The sequence below is a fragment of the Equus przewalskii genome, chromosome 13, assembly GCF_037783145.1.
Source record: "Equus przewalskii isolate Varuska chromosome 13, EquPr2, whole genome shotgun sequence".
NCBI lineage: Eukaryota > Metazoa > Chordata > Mammalia > Perissodactyla > Equidae > Equus > Equus przewalskii.
This window is the reverse complement of record NC_091843.1, coordinates 18,493,815-18,507,776: the sequence shown is the minus strand read 5'-3', so window position 1 is coordinate 18,507,776 and position 13,962 is coordinate 18,493,815. Positions and strand designations below refer to the sequence as shown.

The window sequence follows — 13,962 nt, the reverse complement described above, 5'->3', positions numbered from 1 at the left end:
ACGGGCACACGGGGCGACTCACACTTTTTGCTGCTCTGCACATGTCCATCAACGACCACGAAAGTTCTGTGAGTACTGATTTCGGGGTCACCAATTTTAGTGAGCAAGCGAACTCACAAGTTCGGGGTTTTTGAATCATGAGGATCGACTGTATGTCTGTACATGCACAGACCATTTCTAGAAAATATACTAGGTCAATTTTAGAAGAAGACAAAAAAAAACCGCTGTTCCCAGAAGTTATCTCTGAAGAGTGGGAGGGCAACATATTTTTATTTTATTCTTTGACTCTCGCTTTACCTGTGAGCATACCATTTCTAATTTTAGAAATCTGCCGTAAGGAGACGGGCCTTTCCACAGGTAAGCACAGCACAGCACAACAGACTCCATCCGGACTCAAGGACTCTGCCTTGCAGGACGGCCAGCGTCTAGAGAGGGGCCCTTGCAGAAAGGCCGTAAGCAGGCTCCTGCTTGACGCTCCCCTCTCCTGGGGAGAAGGATGACGGCAGAGATGAAGAACATAGGACTCGGCTTCACCTACAACAACCCAAAGTCAGAACTTTCCCCCAAGAAAGAGATGGACTTGCCACTCTTAGCTTCCACTGCCTTTCACAAACCAGAAGCAGTCGGCCAGGGGCAGGACGGGGCTCACAGTCCAGAGGAAAACAACTCGGTACTGAGAAACCTTGTTTTCCCGGGGGCTGGGGGGTAGGGGGGTGGGCGGAAGTCACAGTGAAAGAAAACAGAAGTTTGCAAAGGAAAGTATGATGGAATTGGGATTACATAGAGGGGAAAAAAGAGAACGGAAAAGGGAGGAAGAGAGGGAACCTGGCAATTTTGTATACTGGGCATTTATATGGGTGTAATCTATGATTCATCCTCCTCTTGTAAATGAAAATAGGCTTATTTTCCCAATTATGAAAATACATAAGTATATTTAGGTCTGGAAAGATATACACTAAACTGTAGGAATGAGATTAAGGGTTTGGGAGGAAACCAATTTTTTACACTAGGCGCTTCTGTATCTTTCAGATTTTTCACAATAAAAACGTATCTCATACTTCCTGTCTCAGAATAATAAGGTCCTACATTTGAGGCCATGCTACCCTAGCAAAAAGGCCCCTGGCCCTGCCTCCTGCCTTTCTTTCTCACCCTCTCTCCTTCCTCAGGCCGGTCCATGCCCTGGGGCTAAGGACTCAGCACCCAGACATCTCTGAGCAGCAACAACCAGGCAAACGCAAAACTTCAAGGTTCCTCAAAAAGTTCAACACGGAATTACCATAGGACCAGCAATTCCACTCCTAGGTATATACGCACGAGCATGGAAAACAGCGTTCAAACACGACTGGTACCTGGACGTTCACAGCAGCACGAACCAACGACAGCCAAAAGGTGAAAGCAACCCAATGTCCATCAACAGACGAACGGATAAACGAATGGCCGTCTCTCCAGACAATGGAGTATTGTTCAGCCACAACAAGGACTGAAGTACTGACACACGCCATGACACGGCTGAACCTTGAAAACATGGAGTGAAAGAAGCCAGACACAAAGGGCCACATATTATATTATATGAAACATCCAGAATAGGCAAATCCATATAGACCCAAAACAGGTTAGTGGTTGCCAGGGGCTGGGGGTGGGAAGGCATGAGAAGTGGCTGCTTAATGGGTACAAGGGTTTCTTTTGGGGTGATGAAGATGTTCTGCAACTGGATGGAGATAACAGTTGCACAACAGTGAGAATGTACTAAATGCCACAGAAGCACACACTTTAAAGTGGTCAAAATGGTGAATTTTACGTCACGGTATAAATTTTACCTCAACTAAAAGAATAAATAAAACTCCAAGCTGTGTGACCTTGGGCAAGTTACTCAGCCTCTCTGAACCTACAGAATGGGCAGACAACAGCATGAGTACATAGGCTCGGTTGTGAGGATTCCATGCGATGTGTGGGTAAAGTGTTTGGCACAGAGCTGGGCGGGCAGAAAGAGACCAGTAAGTAATGAAGCCGCTGCGGCCAGGATGAGGATTATTATGTTGCACTGTCAAAGCCATCGCACCTGGCAGTCGGTGGGGTTTCCATGTTTTCAAATTATCCTAATTAAGCAACAACAACAAGACGGGTGGGGGACAGGTGCTGTGTAAGATGAACGATTATAGGAGAGGGGCTCGACTATATTTATAGTAGATTTCTATCTAGACTGTACTTACAGTCTGTCCTGTGTTCAGGTAGGAAACACAAACAACCACCTCGGTCACAGAGAGACCAGCGGGCGGCTTTGCCACTTGTCCACCATGGGACAACATAGAAGCTCTTGCTTTTCCCACTCCCTCCGGAGGCCTGTAGACATGGGTCCCTGACGGACACCTGTTTCATGGAGGCAGAAGGGGCTGCATGTAGGTGAAAAGCTCCTACCTGTGCAAAGGCCCTTATCTGCAGCAGCTCTAAAAACCTAAGAACTGACGGGGGTGTGGGAGGGGGCAAGAAGAATGTCGCTCTTCTTCTCTATGTGGAAGTGATTTGGTACCGAATTAGAACTCCACACTTCCTGAGGCAAGGTGCCCCCCTCACAGCTGACCTGGGCAGAGGGGAGGGAGAAGCAGAGAGGATTTCAGGCCGTCATGGAAACTTTCTTTCCTTGGGCCTCTGAGCATACGGCAGGTGTCTTGAAAAATCCGTCCCTACTGCCCGCGGCTGGCTGCTGCCCTCAGACACAGGGGGGCGTCTGCCTCTGTGTCGCCAAGCCCACTCCCCCTGGCACGGTGGCAGCAGCACGAGGGAGTCTGCAGTGTGCGCCTCCCGCCCCAGCTCCCCAGAAGGACCCCACCGCCCCATGGAAATCCGAGTCCCCAGGCCCGCGACCTCGATGCACCCCACGGATCACAGACAGTGGCAGGTCAAAGGCCGCAGCACAGACTCCTCCGGGGCCTCCTGAAACGCGATGCCCACTCTGCCCTCCGCTGATGGGGATGGCTCCCAAGATGAAAGAGAGCTGTGTGTGGATTTGGGGCTTGGAAGCAGCCAACAGGAGCCGCCTAGCAAGACGGGCCCCTCTGTGCAACACGGGAAATCCAGCTGGTCCAAGGCAAAGAAAATCACGAACTGGGAGGCTGTAAACCCAAAACAGCCAAAGGGACTCTAAATAACAGCAGGTGCAAGATGCCAGGGTGGAAAGCAAGAGGGATTGCTGGAAAGTCTAAAGCTTCTGGAACTGGGTGACTGTGCCCATGGGGGTTCATGGCAGCGTGCCAGGAGCACACAGAGCCCCAGAAGGAAAGGGGTGCCATCTTCTCGAGCATCAGCGGGACTCAAGGAGAGGGGTGCTCATATAATAAAACAGGACAATAACATATAGCAGAGGAGAACGTAGAATCTGATTAGTTTTAAGGATAAAATACTAGATGTCGAGGAAATGCGTAACCGTGGCTGGCCACTTTGGGGCATTCTGCTCCTGAGCATTAAGGGCAACTTGGAGAAGTATAGATGCCCGGCTCTCAAGGAACTCCTGGCCCTCATTTCATTTGTCACATAAATATTTTTTTGAGGTCTTACTACGCGCCAGGCTCCTCTCCCTCCCTGAAACTCACTGCTTAGTGGAGGAGGCGGGTGTGAATTAAAAAGACATGATGCCATGGGACTTATATCAGGGAGACCCCACCTGCCGAGGGCAACGGGGAAGGCTTTCTTGGGCACGCAGGCCTGAGTGACAATTAACCAGGACCAGCCGGGCAGCGGGAGGAACGGGAAGCTCTCCGGGCAGACAGAACTGCATGTGCAAAGTTCTGTGACAGGACGGGGCTTGGCTGGAACCCAGGGAGTGAGGAGGAGAAAGGCCTGAGGTCATGGAGGTAGAACCTTGATGGCTGGTCGCTGGTAAACCAGGGGGCGATTGTAAGTGGCAGGTGGCGTGCAGAGTTCTGTTTTAAGCAGATGATGCAAGCAGCAGCACATTCACGTAGGCCTCCCTACTAAGGCAGGCAGATAGATGGTCAAAGCCATACCGTGTTACCAGTGAGGCCTTACTGGAAGATGCAAACCCATGAGGCCTGTGCCCAGGCCCACTAACTACATAATGGGTCCCAGTTGGGCCTCAATCAAGCAGTCAGATTTCTAAACAGCTCTAAGAACAGTGGGTGCTAGAGCTCCCCTCCCAGCACATCCAGGGGCCCCAGACCAGGAAGCCAGTGACATGGGTTCTGCACACAGGGGCATCTCCTAGGGGCATTGTGTGGATTCATTAAGTCAGGCTGCTAAAGCCCTTATCACTTAGCCTGGTACATCACAGGCGCTAAAGAAAATGTTGATTATTATCACTATAATTCGTAGTCAGCTAAAGATGAACATGGGAGATGTGCAAAGACCAGGGAAATGTAAAATGACTGGGGAGCACCCAGGCTCACTGAGAGGAGCAGACAGCACAGAGGAGGAAGCGGGTTCCACGTACTTGCGAGCAGGAGGCAGGAGATGGCCACGGCGTACAGCTGCTTGGAGGTGGTGATGCTATAGCGGTCCAGGAAGTGGTCCAGCAGGTAGACGGCCAGGTGCCGGGCTGCGGGGCAGAGCTGGCAGTGGCTACTCAGCAGGGTCAAGATGTCGACAAAGAACCGGCGGCTCTTCAGGAGCGGGGAGTGGGCTCGGAAGGCGGGCAGCTTCAGCTCCTGGAGGACAGGCAGGGCAGAGGGAGGTCAGGGCTGCCTCCCCAGAGCCTCAGATGCCCCGGGAAGTGAGACATGGGGGCCCAGCTGCCGGCTGGTTAGGGGGCAAGGATCCCTCCATACCCTGTTCTTTTCCTTCAAGCCCCAGGAGGGCAGCCCCTCTATTCCAGAAACTCCTGGACCGTCTCCCATCCGCCCTCTCTGAGTGCAGGCTCGTCAGGTGTCAGGGACACGATGACAGAGGCAGGTGAAGAAGATCGGCTAAGAAGCCAGTCATTTCCCGAGTGAAACGTTTACTATTCCAGATACACAAGGACATAAAAGAATGTAGGCCCTGAGGCTGGAGACCTGCATCCAGATTCTGCTTCTACTGCTCAACCAACTGTACCACTTGGTCACCTGCCTCACCTGCCACACCTTTGTTCCCTCCTCCGTAGCTGAGGAGTAAATGAAAAACCAATGGGAAGCACCTGGCACACGGGAACCTCTCAGGGATCACGGCTTAATTCCCTCTGGGGCTAGGATTGCAAGGGACAATTTCCTGAAAAAAATTCAACCTAAAAAAGGTTGTTTAAATAATAGTACAAAGAACTCCCAAACAGCCGCCCCGCAGATTCATTAGCTGTTGATGTTGTACCTTTCCTCTCTCTACAAGCACATGCACTTTTTCCTAAAGGTTCCAGACATCATATGCCCCACCCCCGCAGGAGGCGACTTTTCCTTTGTAAGGTATGCACTGCCGTGTTATCTGAATTTATTTGTCTAATACAAGAAAAACAAATATCTGAAATATCAAACCAACCAAGATTTTTATAATGGAAAAAATGTTCTTATCTATCTACCATATTTACAATTTTGCCCAAGTAGACCGGACATGATTTATTTAGGAAATGTCTTGGCAACTTTTTGTCAAATAGGGAGACTAAAGAGAAGCAAAACTGAGGAAAAACAGGAAAGGAGAAGCTGGCAGAAAAGGAATTGTGAGAGCTCACTGGTGGCAGGTTCACTGGGAGATGAGATTAAACAAAGTGATGCCCCTTCTCTATATAAGGCCACTCACTTAACCCTGGAGCTTTACTTAAGCAGACAGCTCTGGGACTAGGAAATAGCTGTTCATTCATTCAAGAGATGTCCATTCATCGTTTCCCTCAGTAAGTATCCTTCTATAGATCAAGCATTATTCCAGGCACTGGGGATACAGTCTGCAATGAGATGGACACAGACCTACACGTAAGATTAAAACTAAAAAACTCTCAGAAGAAAACAGGAGCAAATCTTTATGACTTTAGATCAGGCAATGATTTCTTCAATATGACACCAAAAGCAGAAGCAACAAAAGTAAAAATACCCAAGTTGGACTTCAAAATAAAAAATTTTCATGCTTCAAAAGACACCATCAGGAAAGTGCAAGACAACACAGAATGGGAGAAAATGTTTGGAAACCATAAATCAATAAAAGGCTGTAGTCAGATTATATAAAGAACTCTTATAACTCAACACTGAAAAGGCAACCCCAGGGGCCGGGCTTGTGTCCTAGTGGTTAAGTTCAGTGCATTCCACTTCGGCAGCCTGGGTTCCCAGGCACAGACCTACACCACTTGTCGGCGGCCATGCTGTGGCGGTGACCCACATACACAACAGAAGAAGATTGGTACAGATGTTAGCTCAGGGGGAATCTTCCTCAGCAAAAATAAAAAAGAAAAGAAAAAGACAATCCAATTTAAAAATGGGCAAAGGACTGAAGAGATATCTCTCCAAAGAAGATATACAAGTAGCCAATAAAATGAAAAGATGAAAAATGAAAAATAACATGAAAAGATGCTCAACATCACTAATCATCAGGGAAATGAAAATCAAAGCCACAATGAGATACCACCTCCCATCCATTAGGTTGGCCATTATAAAAACAAAAACAGAAATAAACAAGTGCTCGTGAGGATGTGGACAAATTGGAACCTTTGCATACAGCTGGCTGGAAAGTAAAATGGTGCAGTCACTGTGGAAAATGGTTTGGCAGTTCCACAAAATGTGAAACACAGAGTTACAACATAACCCAGCAATCCTAACCCTTGGTAGATACTCAAGAGAAATGAAAATATATCACCACACAAAAATGCGTATGCAGATATGTTCACAGCAGCATTATTGATAATAGCCCCAAGTGAAAACAACCCAAATGTCCATCAACTGACGAATGGATAAATACAATGCAGTATATCCATACAATGGAATATTACTAGTTCATAAAAAAGAAGGAAGAACTGATACATGTTACAACAGGATGACCCTCAAAAACATTATGCTAAGTGAAAAAAAAGCCAGTCATAAAAGGCCGTATATTGTATGATCCCATTTATGTGCAATGTCCAGTACAGGAAATCCATATAAACAGAAAGTAGATAAGTGGTTACTGTGGGCTGGGGGTGGAGTTTAATGAGGGGTGACTGCTAATGGATATGGGGTTTCTATTTGGGATGATGACAATATTCTAAAATTAGATAGTGTTAACAGTTGCACAACTCTATGAATACAGTAAAGGCAACTGAATTGTGTACTTTAAAGGGTTGAATTTTATAGTATGTGAATTATATCTCAATAAAGCTGCTGTAAAAAATAAGATGGACACATCACCCACTCTCATGGAGTTTATGGCCCAGTAAGAGAAACTTTCCCCTCAAAGAGAAAGTTGAGTTGAAATTTCACGCTTGGATCCTGTCTCTTCTGGCCGGTTCCCTGAGAGCCTGGAGGCCGGGACACGGCTATCTTGGTGCCCTAGAGCTTTGCTCATGGAAGGTGCTAAACCTGAACAAATTATTTCCTCTCTCTTATGCTTACATATGCAGAAACTGAGTTTGAAAAAGTCCTATCCTATTAACTCGGGGCTTTACTTAACTAGCAACAGATCTGAGACTAGAAGATTTTTAATGTATCTTTTCTAAGCTTGTATTTATTTTTTTTAATCAGGGAGGAGATCTTTTATCCCCAGCTTAACTTCTTTAAGGAAAAGACTTGACTTTGTGTATCATTCATCTTCACTGTTTCATGAATTTATGCAGCCACCACGGGAGTTCAAATTCCTTGAGGGCGGGGTCCGGGTCTGCTTTGGCACCTGGTCAGGTGCCCAATAACTAACTGTTGAAGGAATCAGGGAGGGAGGGGAGAAGGAGGGAAAAAAGAAGGACAGACTCTCAGTGGTGAGTGCAGAGCGCCCAGGGCCCACAGAGGAAGGTGGGTCTGCAGAGAGTAACAGGTCAGTGGGCAGCTCTTTGACGAGGAGAGATCAATCTAGCCAAGTTTTGGAAGGATGTCTAGGAATCAACCTGTTGAAGATGCAGGAAGGAAAGGAAGCTCAGCAGGGTAAACACCACCTGCAGAGCCACACAGGTGTCCCATTTAGGGAACCTAGAGCCCTTGGAACAGGCAGACAGGGAGGTGTGCTGGATAAAGCAGGCTGGGAGAGTTGGGGGATCCCAGCTTACATGTCCTGCTAAGATACCTGGCCTGCCCTGGGGGCAATGGGGAGCCACTGAAGGATTCAGAGCAGGGCATCAACCTGGGCAGAGTGGACACGCATGAAGATCTCTTGGCCAGCCTCCTCCCAAGCTATGGCCAGACAGCTGGTAGCAGCAGCCAATGTAGGGCTGCAGCTCCCCAAACAGCAGCCCCACTCTGCACCCTTCAGCAGCCCCCACAAGCTTGCAGGCCACTTGTATATTTCCTCTAAGCAGACGGCTCTAAGGTTCCAGACAAGAAGTAGCCACAGATCCTTGCTGTTTTGTAGGCGGCAGCTGCCGGAAATTAGCCAAGCGACCTTTGGCCCGGGCGGCGCTGCCCTCATCAAGGCAGTTCAAAGGCCCCAAACACAACAGGTCAGATATGCAACATCGTGACTTCCCTCCCTGCTCAACTCAGCCAAGCTTAACTCCTGGATTTTCCCTTGTGCCAACTGGGAGAAGAGAACTCAAAGCGACACACTTGTAGGTCTTTCCTCTGTACATTCTCCTGGGAAAACGGTCCACTGGCTTAAGCAGATTCTCACCGGAAGCCATCGGTGCATAAAAGATATGGACCTTTGGAATGGGCAAGCATACATGACAAGGAGGAGTGAGGAGGCAGGGCTTCCTGGAAAAGGCTAGACTCAAGGGTGGGCAGGATTCTGAAAGCTAGAATGGCTGTCTGCGAGTTCTTCCTCCTCATTTCTGCTTGTCCCTCAGACACTGGTTTAAATGTCACCTCCTCAGAGAGGCTATCTCTGACTCCTCATCATTCCAAATCAGGCCCCCTTGTTCTCCCTCATAGTACGCTGTTCTCCACGGCCAAATATTTACTATTTGTGTCTCCTCCTGCTAAGTTCTAGCTCCAGAGGGCATGTCCACCTTGCCTCTACCACTTGCCCAATGCCCAGTGTGTGCCTGGAAGAGGTACTCAAAAAAACATCTGCACGAGTAAAAAAGAATGAATAACCATGAGAAGGCACGGAAGAAACTTAAATGAATATTATAGCTATGCGTCACACAATGACGGAGGTATGTTTTGAGAAAAGTGACATCAGGCAACTTTGTCACTGTATGAACAGGATAGAGTGTACTTACACAAACCTAGATGGTACAGCTTACTACACACCCAGGCTGGATGGTACTAATCTTACGGGACTTCCTTGTATATGTGGTCTGTTGTCGACCACAATGTCGTTAAGGGGTGCATGACTGTACCAAGTGCAAGAAGCCAATCTGAAAAGGCTGCATCCTGTATGATTCTACCTACACGACCTAGAAAAGGCAACACTATGAAGACGGTAGAAAGATCAGTGGTTGCCGAGGGCTGGGAGAGGGAGGGATGAAAGGCCGAGCACTGAGGATTTTTAGGGCACTGAAACTACCCTATAGGATACTGTCGTTGTGGATACACGTCATTCTACATTTGTCCAAACCTGTACAACGTACCACACCAAGAATGAACTCTACTGTCAACTATGGACTTTGGGTGACAATGATGTGTCAGTGTAGGTTCAGCGATTGTAACAAATGTACCACTCTGGTGGGGGATGTCGATAACAGGGAGACAATGCATGTGTGGGGTCAGGGGTATATGGGCATTCTCTGTACTTTCTGCTCAATACTACTGTGGACCTAAAACTGCTCTAAAAAGTAAAGTCTGTTAAAAAAGAAAGAATAAATACAGCAACGTCTCTCCCTGTACCAAATACACTCCTAACTCCCCGCCCACGTGGAGGAAGAGCTCTGCAGAGACTGTGAAGCCAGGCAGTTCTGGGGGAATCTCAGCTCCACTATGTACTAACCTTGGGCATGTGAATCCTGAACCCCGATGTCCTCATGTGAAAAATCGGGGTCAAGCTGCCATAAACGTAAAGTATTTGCCCCTTAGGACTCAGCAAGCGTTAGCGGCCTTTCCCTCAAGCAGGGGAATCAGGCTGCAGATAAGCTGAGTGACTCTGCCTCTGTCGGGCTCTCGAAGGAACCTGCTTTGTACAGTGGAATGTGGCTTTCTACCTGAGGGTTTACAGCTGAGCCTGGGGGCCTCTGCAGGAAAGGATATCAGCCTATCCTGTGTCCTCATGTCCCTGTGTCCTCGGCAGAGCTCCCAAACCAAATGGAACGAGAGCTCTGAGCTTCAGCTTCTGGCACTCAGAGAAGGGCGATTCTTTCTCAAACAAACAATACTGTGGGACGCCAGCATGCCTGCCCTGTTTAGTTTGAGAGTCCAGCTGATTACTTCCCTAAGCCAATGAGGGGGAAAAGGCAGTCATTACGAGAGCTTTGCTCTGAGATCACATTCCTCCCAAGCATCTTGACCTAAGTCAGCCTGAAGCCCGCAGCAGCCGGCCGGGATGCATGAAGCCTGCCCCCTCTGCTGAGCAGCCTGGATTCCAGAAACAAAAGAGCAGCCTGCAAGGGGGGGCTTATAAAGCACTCCCGGATTAGGCGGGCCCTTGGCAGGCACTCAGCAGCCAGCGTGGGCGGAAAGAGGGCAGGAACCCAGCCAGGCAGGGTGACCTTCCTCTCAGCAGGGCCAGGGGCAGCACCAGTGTGGCCAGCAGAAAGGCTGCGGGGAGGGACAGACGAAGAGGGGCGGAGGGGCGTCAAGAGGCTTCCGAAACTCCTCCTCCCCAGCTGCTGGCCCTTTAGCAGCCCAGCCAGAAAGGAGAGCATGTGAGCCTCAGGTACGGCTGGAGATGAGCAGATGAGCAGGCAGGGCACAAGGACAGACGGCTGTGATGGAGTTGGGGTGGGGAGCCCACCTTACAAAAACCTGCTTTTGTTACCACAGTAGTTTATTTTATTATTTTTTTTGGTGAGGAAAGTTGGCCCTGAGCTAACATCTGTGCCAATCTTCCTCTATTTTTTTTTTCTGTATGTAGGACACCACTACAGCACGGCTTGATGAGCGGTGTGTAGGTCTGCGCCCGGGATCCCAACCCACGAACTCCAGGCCACCATGCAGAGCACCCGAACTTAACCACTATGCCATGGGCTGGCCCCTAATTTATTTTATTTTTAAAAAACAATAACAATGGGCTAGAAGAAAATGGAAGACATACACCAAAATGATACCAGGGGTTATCTTGGAGGCTGGGATCACGTGTGATTTTTATTTTCACGAATTTCAACCCAGCAAATTTGAAAAAAAACATTCTATGTTAAAAACCCAAATTCATAGATAGAGAACAGACTGGTGGTTGCCAGAGGTGGGGGGTGGGCAAAACGAGTGAAGGGGATCAAAAGGTACAAACTTCCAGCTATAAAATAAATAAGTCATGGGGATGTAACGTACAGCATGGTGACGACAGTTAATACTGTACTGCATATGTGAAAGTTGCTAAGAGAGTAGATCTTCAAAGTTCTCATCAGAAGGAAAAAAAATTGTACTGTGTGGTAATGGACATTAACTGGACTTGTGCTGGTGATCATTTTGCAATATACACAGATAGCCAATCAGGTTGCACACCTGGAACTAAGACATCAACAAAAAAGACTAAAATTTAAAAAATTCAAAGTATAACCACTTTACTATTTCAATAACTGTGTTTTGAGTTCGAAAAAAAAAATGGAGAGAAGGACTAGATACCCAGATACCCAGTGGGTTAAAGCCCAGCTCAAAGTGTATGGCCGACGATTTCGTGGCAACCCCGTATCCTCGCTTTGACAACGTCAGCCCTTTAACAAGAACATCCGCGGGCCAGCCCTGCACTCAATAGCCCATTTCAGCCTCACACGATGCAAAGGCCCCGCCAAGGTCCTACCCAGAAGTAATGTTTTTCTGTTTACTAATGATAAACTATGTGTTCACTTACAAATTTTCAAAAGTAGAAAAGAATAACAAAAAGCACTTATAATCCCTCATAAAGACAGAAGTACTAGTAAGTTTTACACGGACTGTTCCGATGTTTCTCTCTGCAAACTTTCACAAAACGGGATCATAAGCTCCAAGCGGGCCCCACCTCCCCTTCAGACAGCACCGGAAGCCATGTATTCAATGGCTGCCCAGCTCGTTTCATTGTAAGGTTGTGCTGTGACTTCACCAAACCCTCGTGTGGACATCTGGGCTGTTTCCCTTCCTTCCGGTTGGTCTCTGGTCAGGCCCAGTCACTGAGGCCTTCCCTGACTGCCCTCCTCGGCCGCAGCACCCCACACCTCTGCAGGGCGCATCCCTGCTGAGTGTTGGCCTGTTTACTAAATGTCCTCCCCACCCCCCAGAATGTGGTCTCCGTGAGGGAGGGCACCACTTCCCTCTCCAGGTCTTGGGTGTACCTTTGGTACCTGGCACAGAGTTAGGGCTAATGAGCATCTGCTGAAGGAGTGAATGAACGTTCGAATGAATAAGTGGAGTGTTTCATGTGATGAACACAGCCGTGACTGGAGCAAACACCAACTGGGGGATCGTCCCTGCGCCTGTGGCCTGCTCTGCCCTCCTCCCCCGCTGCCTGGCCCTGCCTCCTTCTCTGGGGTAACCAACAGGGTGGGGGGTGACTGCCCCCTTGAGTGGGAAACCCCAGCATTTCTGAGACCAGATAGAGCCATTCTCGGGGGAAGGAAGGTGGTGGGTGTCAACCACTCTGCCAAGAGCTCTGCCCGGAGGTTCTGAAGCAGAAACAGGATTATCTGAGCGGCACAGGGCTCCAGGAAAGGCCAAGCACCAGTGAATCACACCTACACAAAGGCCCCGACCAAGCTCCGGACAGAGGCAGCAGGCCGGCCAGCACAGGCCTCTGAAGATTCCTGGCTGTGTCTCGTCTCCACTGCTCTCCCCCTCCCCCCAAGAGGCGCTGACCTTGGCAGAGGTGGCAAACACCCCACCCCTGTGCTGGGCTCACAAGTGCCTGCGGGTACGGGCAAGGCCCACCCCAAAGTGCAGTTAAACAGACCCCGAGCCCACAGCCGGGACTGCTGGGCAGGGACCTCGGCCTGTCACAGTCGCTGGACAGATAAACGAAAAAATTCAGCGTGTGCTCTTGACACACAGGCTCTGCTGGCATTTTGAGGCTAACCTCAGAGGCGTTTGAAGGTCACGTGCAGTGCAGAAGTCAGCCAGTCACCCTTGGTTTCTCATACTACGGGAGGAAGGGAAGTCTTCATTTTAACCCTTGGTGTCCTGCACTGTGTTATTTTCTACTGCCTCTGGTTTTACCTTCTCATTATTGACCCACTCTTCCTTCAGATCTCAGCTTAAAAGTCTCTTCTGAAAAGAGTGTCCCCTGGTCATGCCCCTGTCAGACACTCCCCAGGCATCAAGGACTTTTCATCCATTCATCGATCTATCCATCCATTTTCACTGTCTTTCAACGCTTCGCTATAAAACATCAAGAGGGCAGGATCTGGGTTCACCTTGTTCAGCTCTGTGACTCTAATACCTAACACAAAGGACACTCGATAATTACCAAACTCTCCAAATTTGGGGAATGGCAAATACTTGAAATGAATAGGTAAAAAAAAAAAAAAGATTTGCTCTTGATCTTAGGTTGAACAAAAACTATTAATCATAACGAGTAATTCCAAATACTCATGAAGACCAGAGAAGAGGTACAAGGATTCCAGGGGATGCTGAATTCTAGGGAAAAGAAAAAGCTCTGTCCTTGCCTTCGGGTGGCATGTGCCTCAGTCTACTTTGTAGCAACAGAGGGTTACCAAGGACGAAGCAGGTCACTGTTTAGAGAGGATTGGGAGCTTCAAGAATTACAAATTATGTACTCTACATTCAGTCCTTTCAAAGGCAACGTTTCCCAGTGTGTGATCCACAATACGCCAGTGCTAAGATACACTCCTTGAAGAAAAGGGTTCTGTGGGCCAGT

At 48.6% G+C, this 13,962-nt stretch overlaps 1 protein-coding gene across 2 annotated transcripts in view; it reads right to left on the bottom strand.

The window, feature by feature from the left end:
• CCNJL (cyclin J like) overlaps positions 1-13,962 on the bottom strand; it is a 50,752-nt gene that overhangs the window by 20,285 nt on the left and 16,505 nt on the right. For both annotated transcript variants that reach the window (XM_070569104.1, XM_070569103.1), the window contains exon 3: positions 4,445-4,658. In XM_070569104.1, the coding sequence (XP_070425205.1) occupies positions 4,445-4,658 (214 nt within the window). The remainder of the gene's footprint in view (positions 1-4,444; positions 4,659-13,962) is intronic.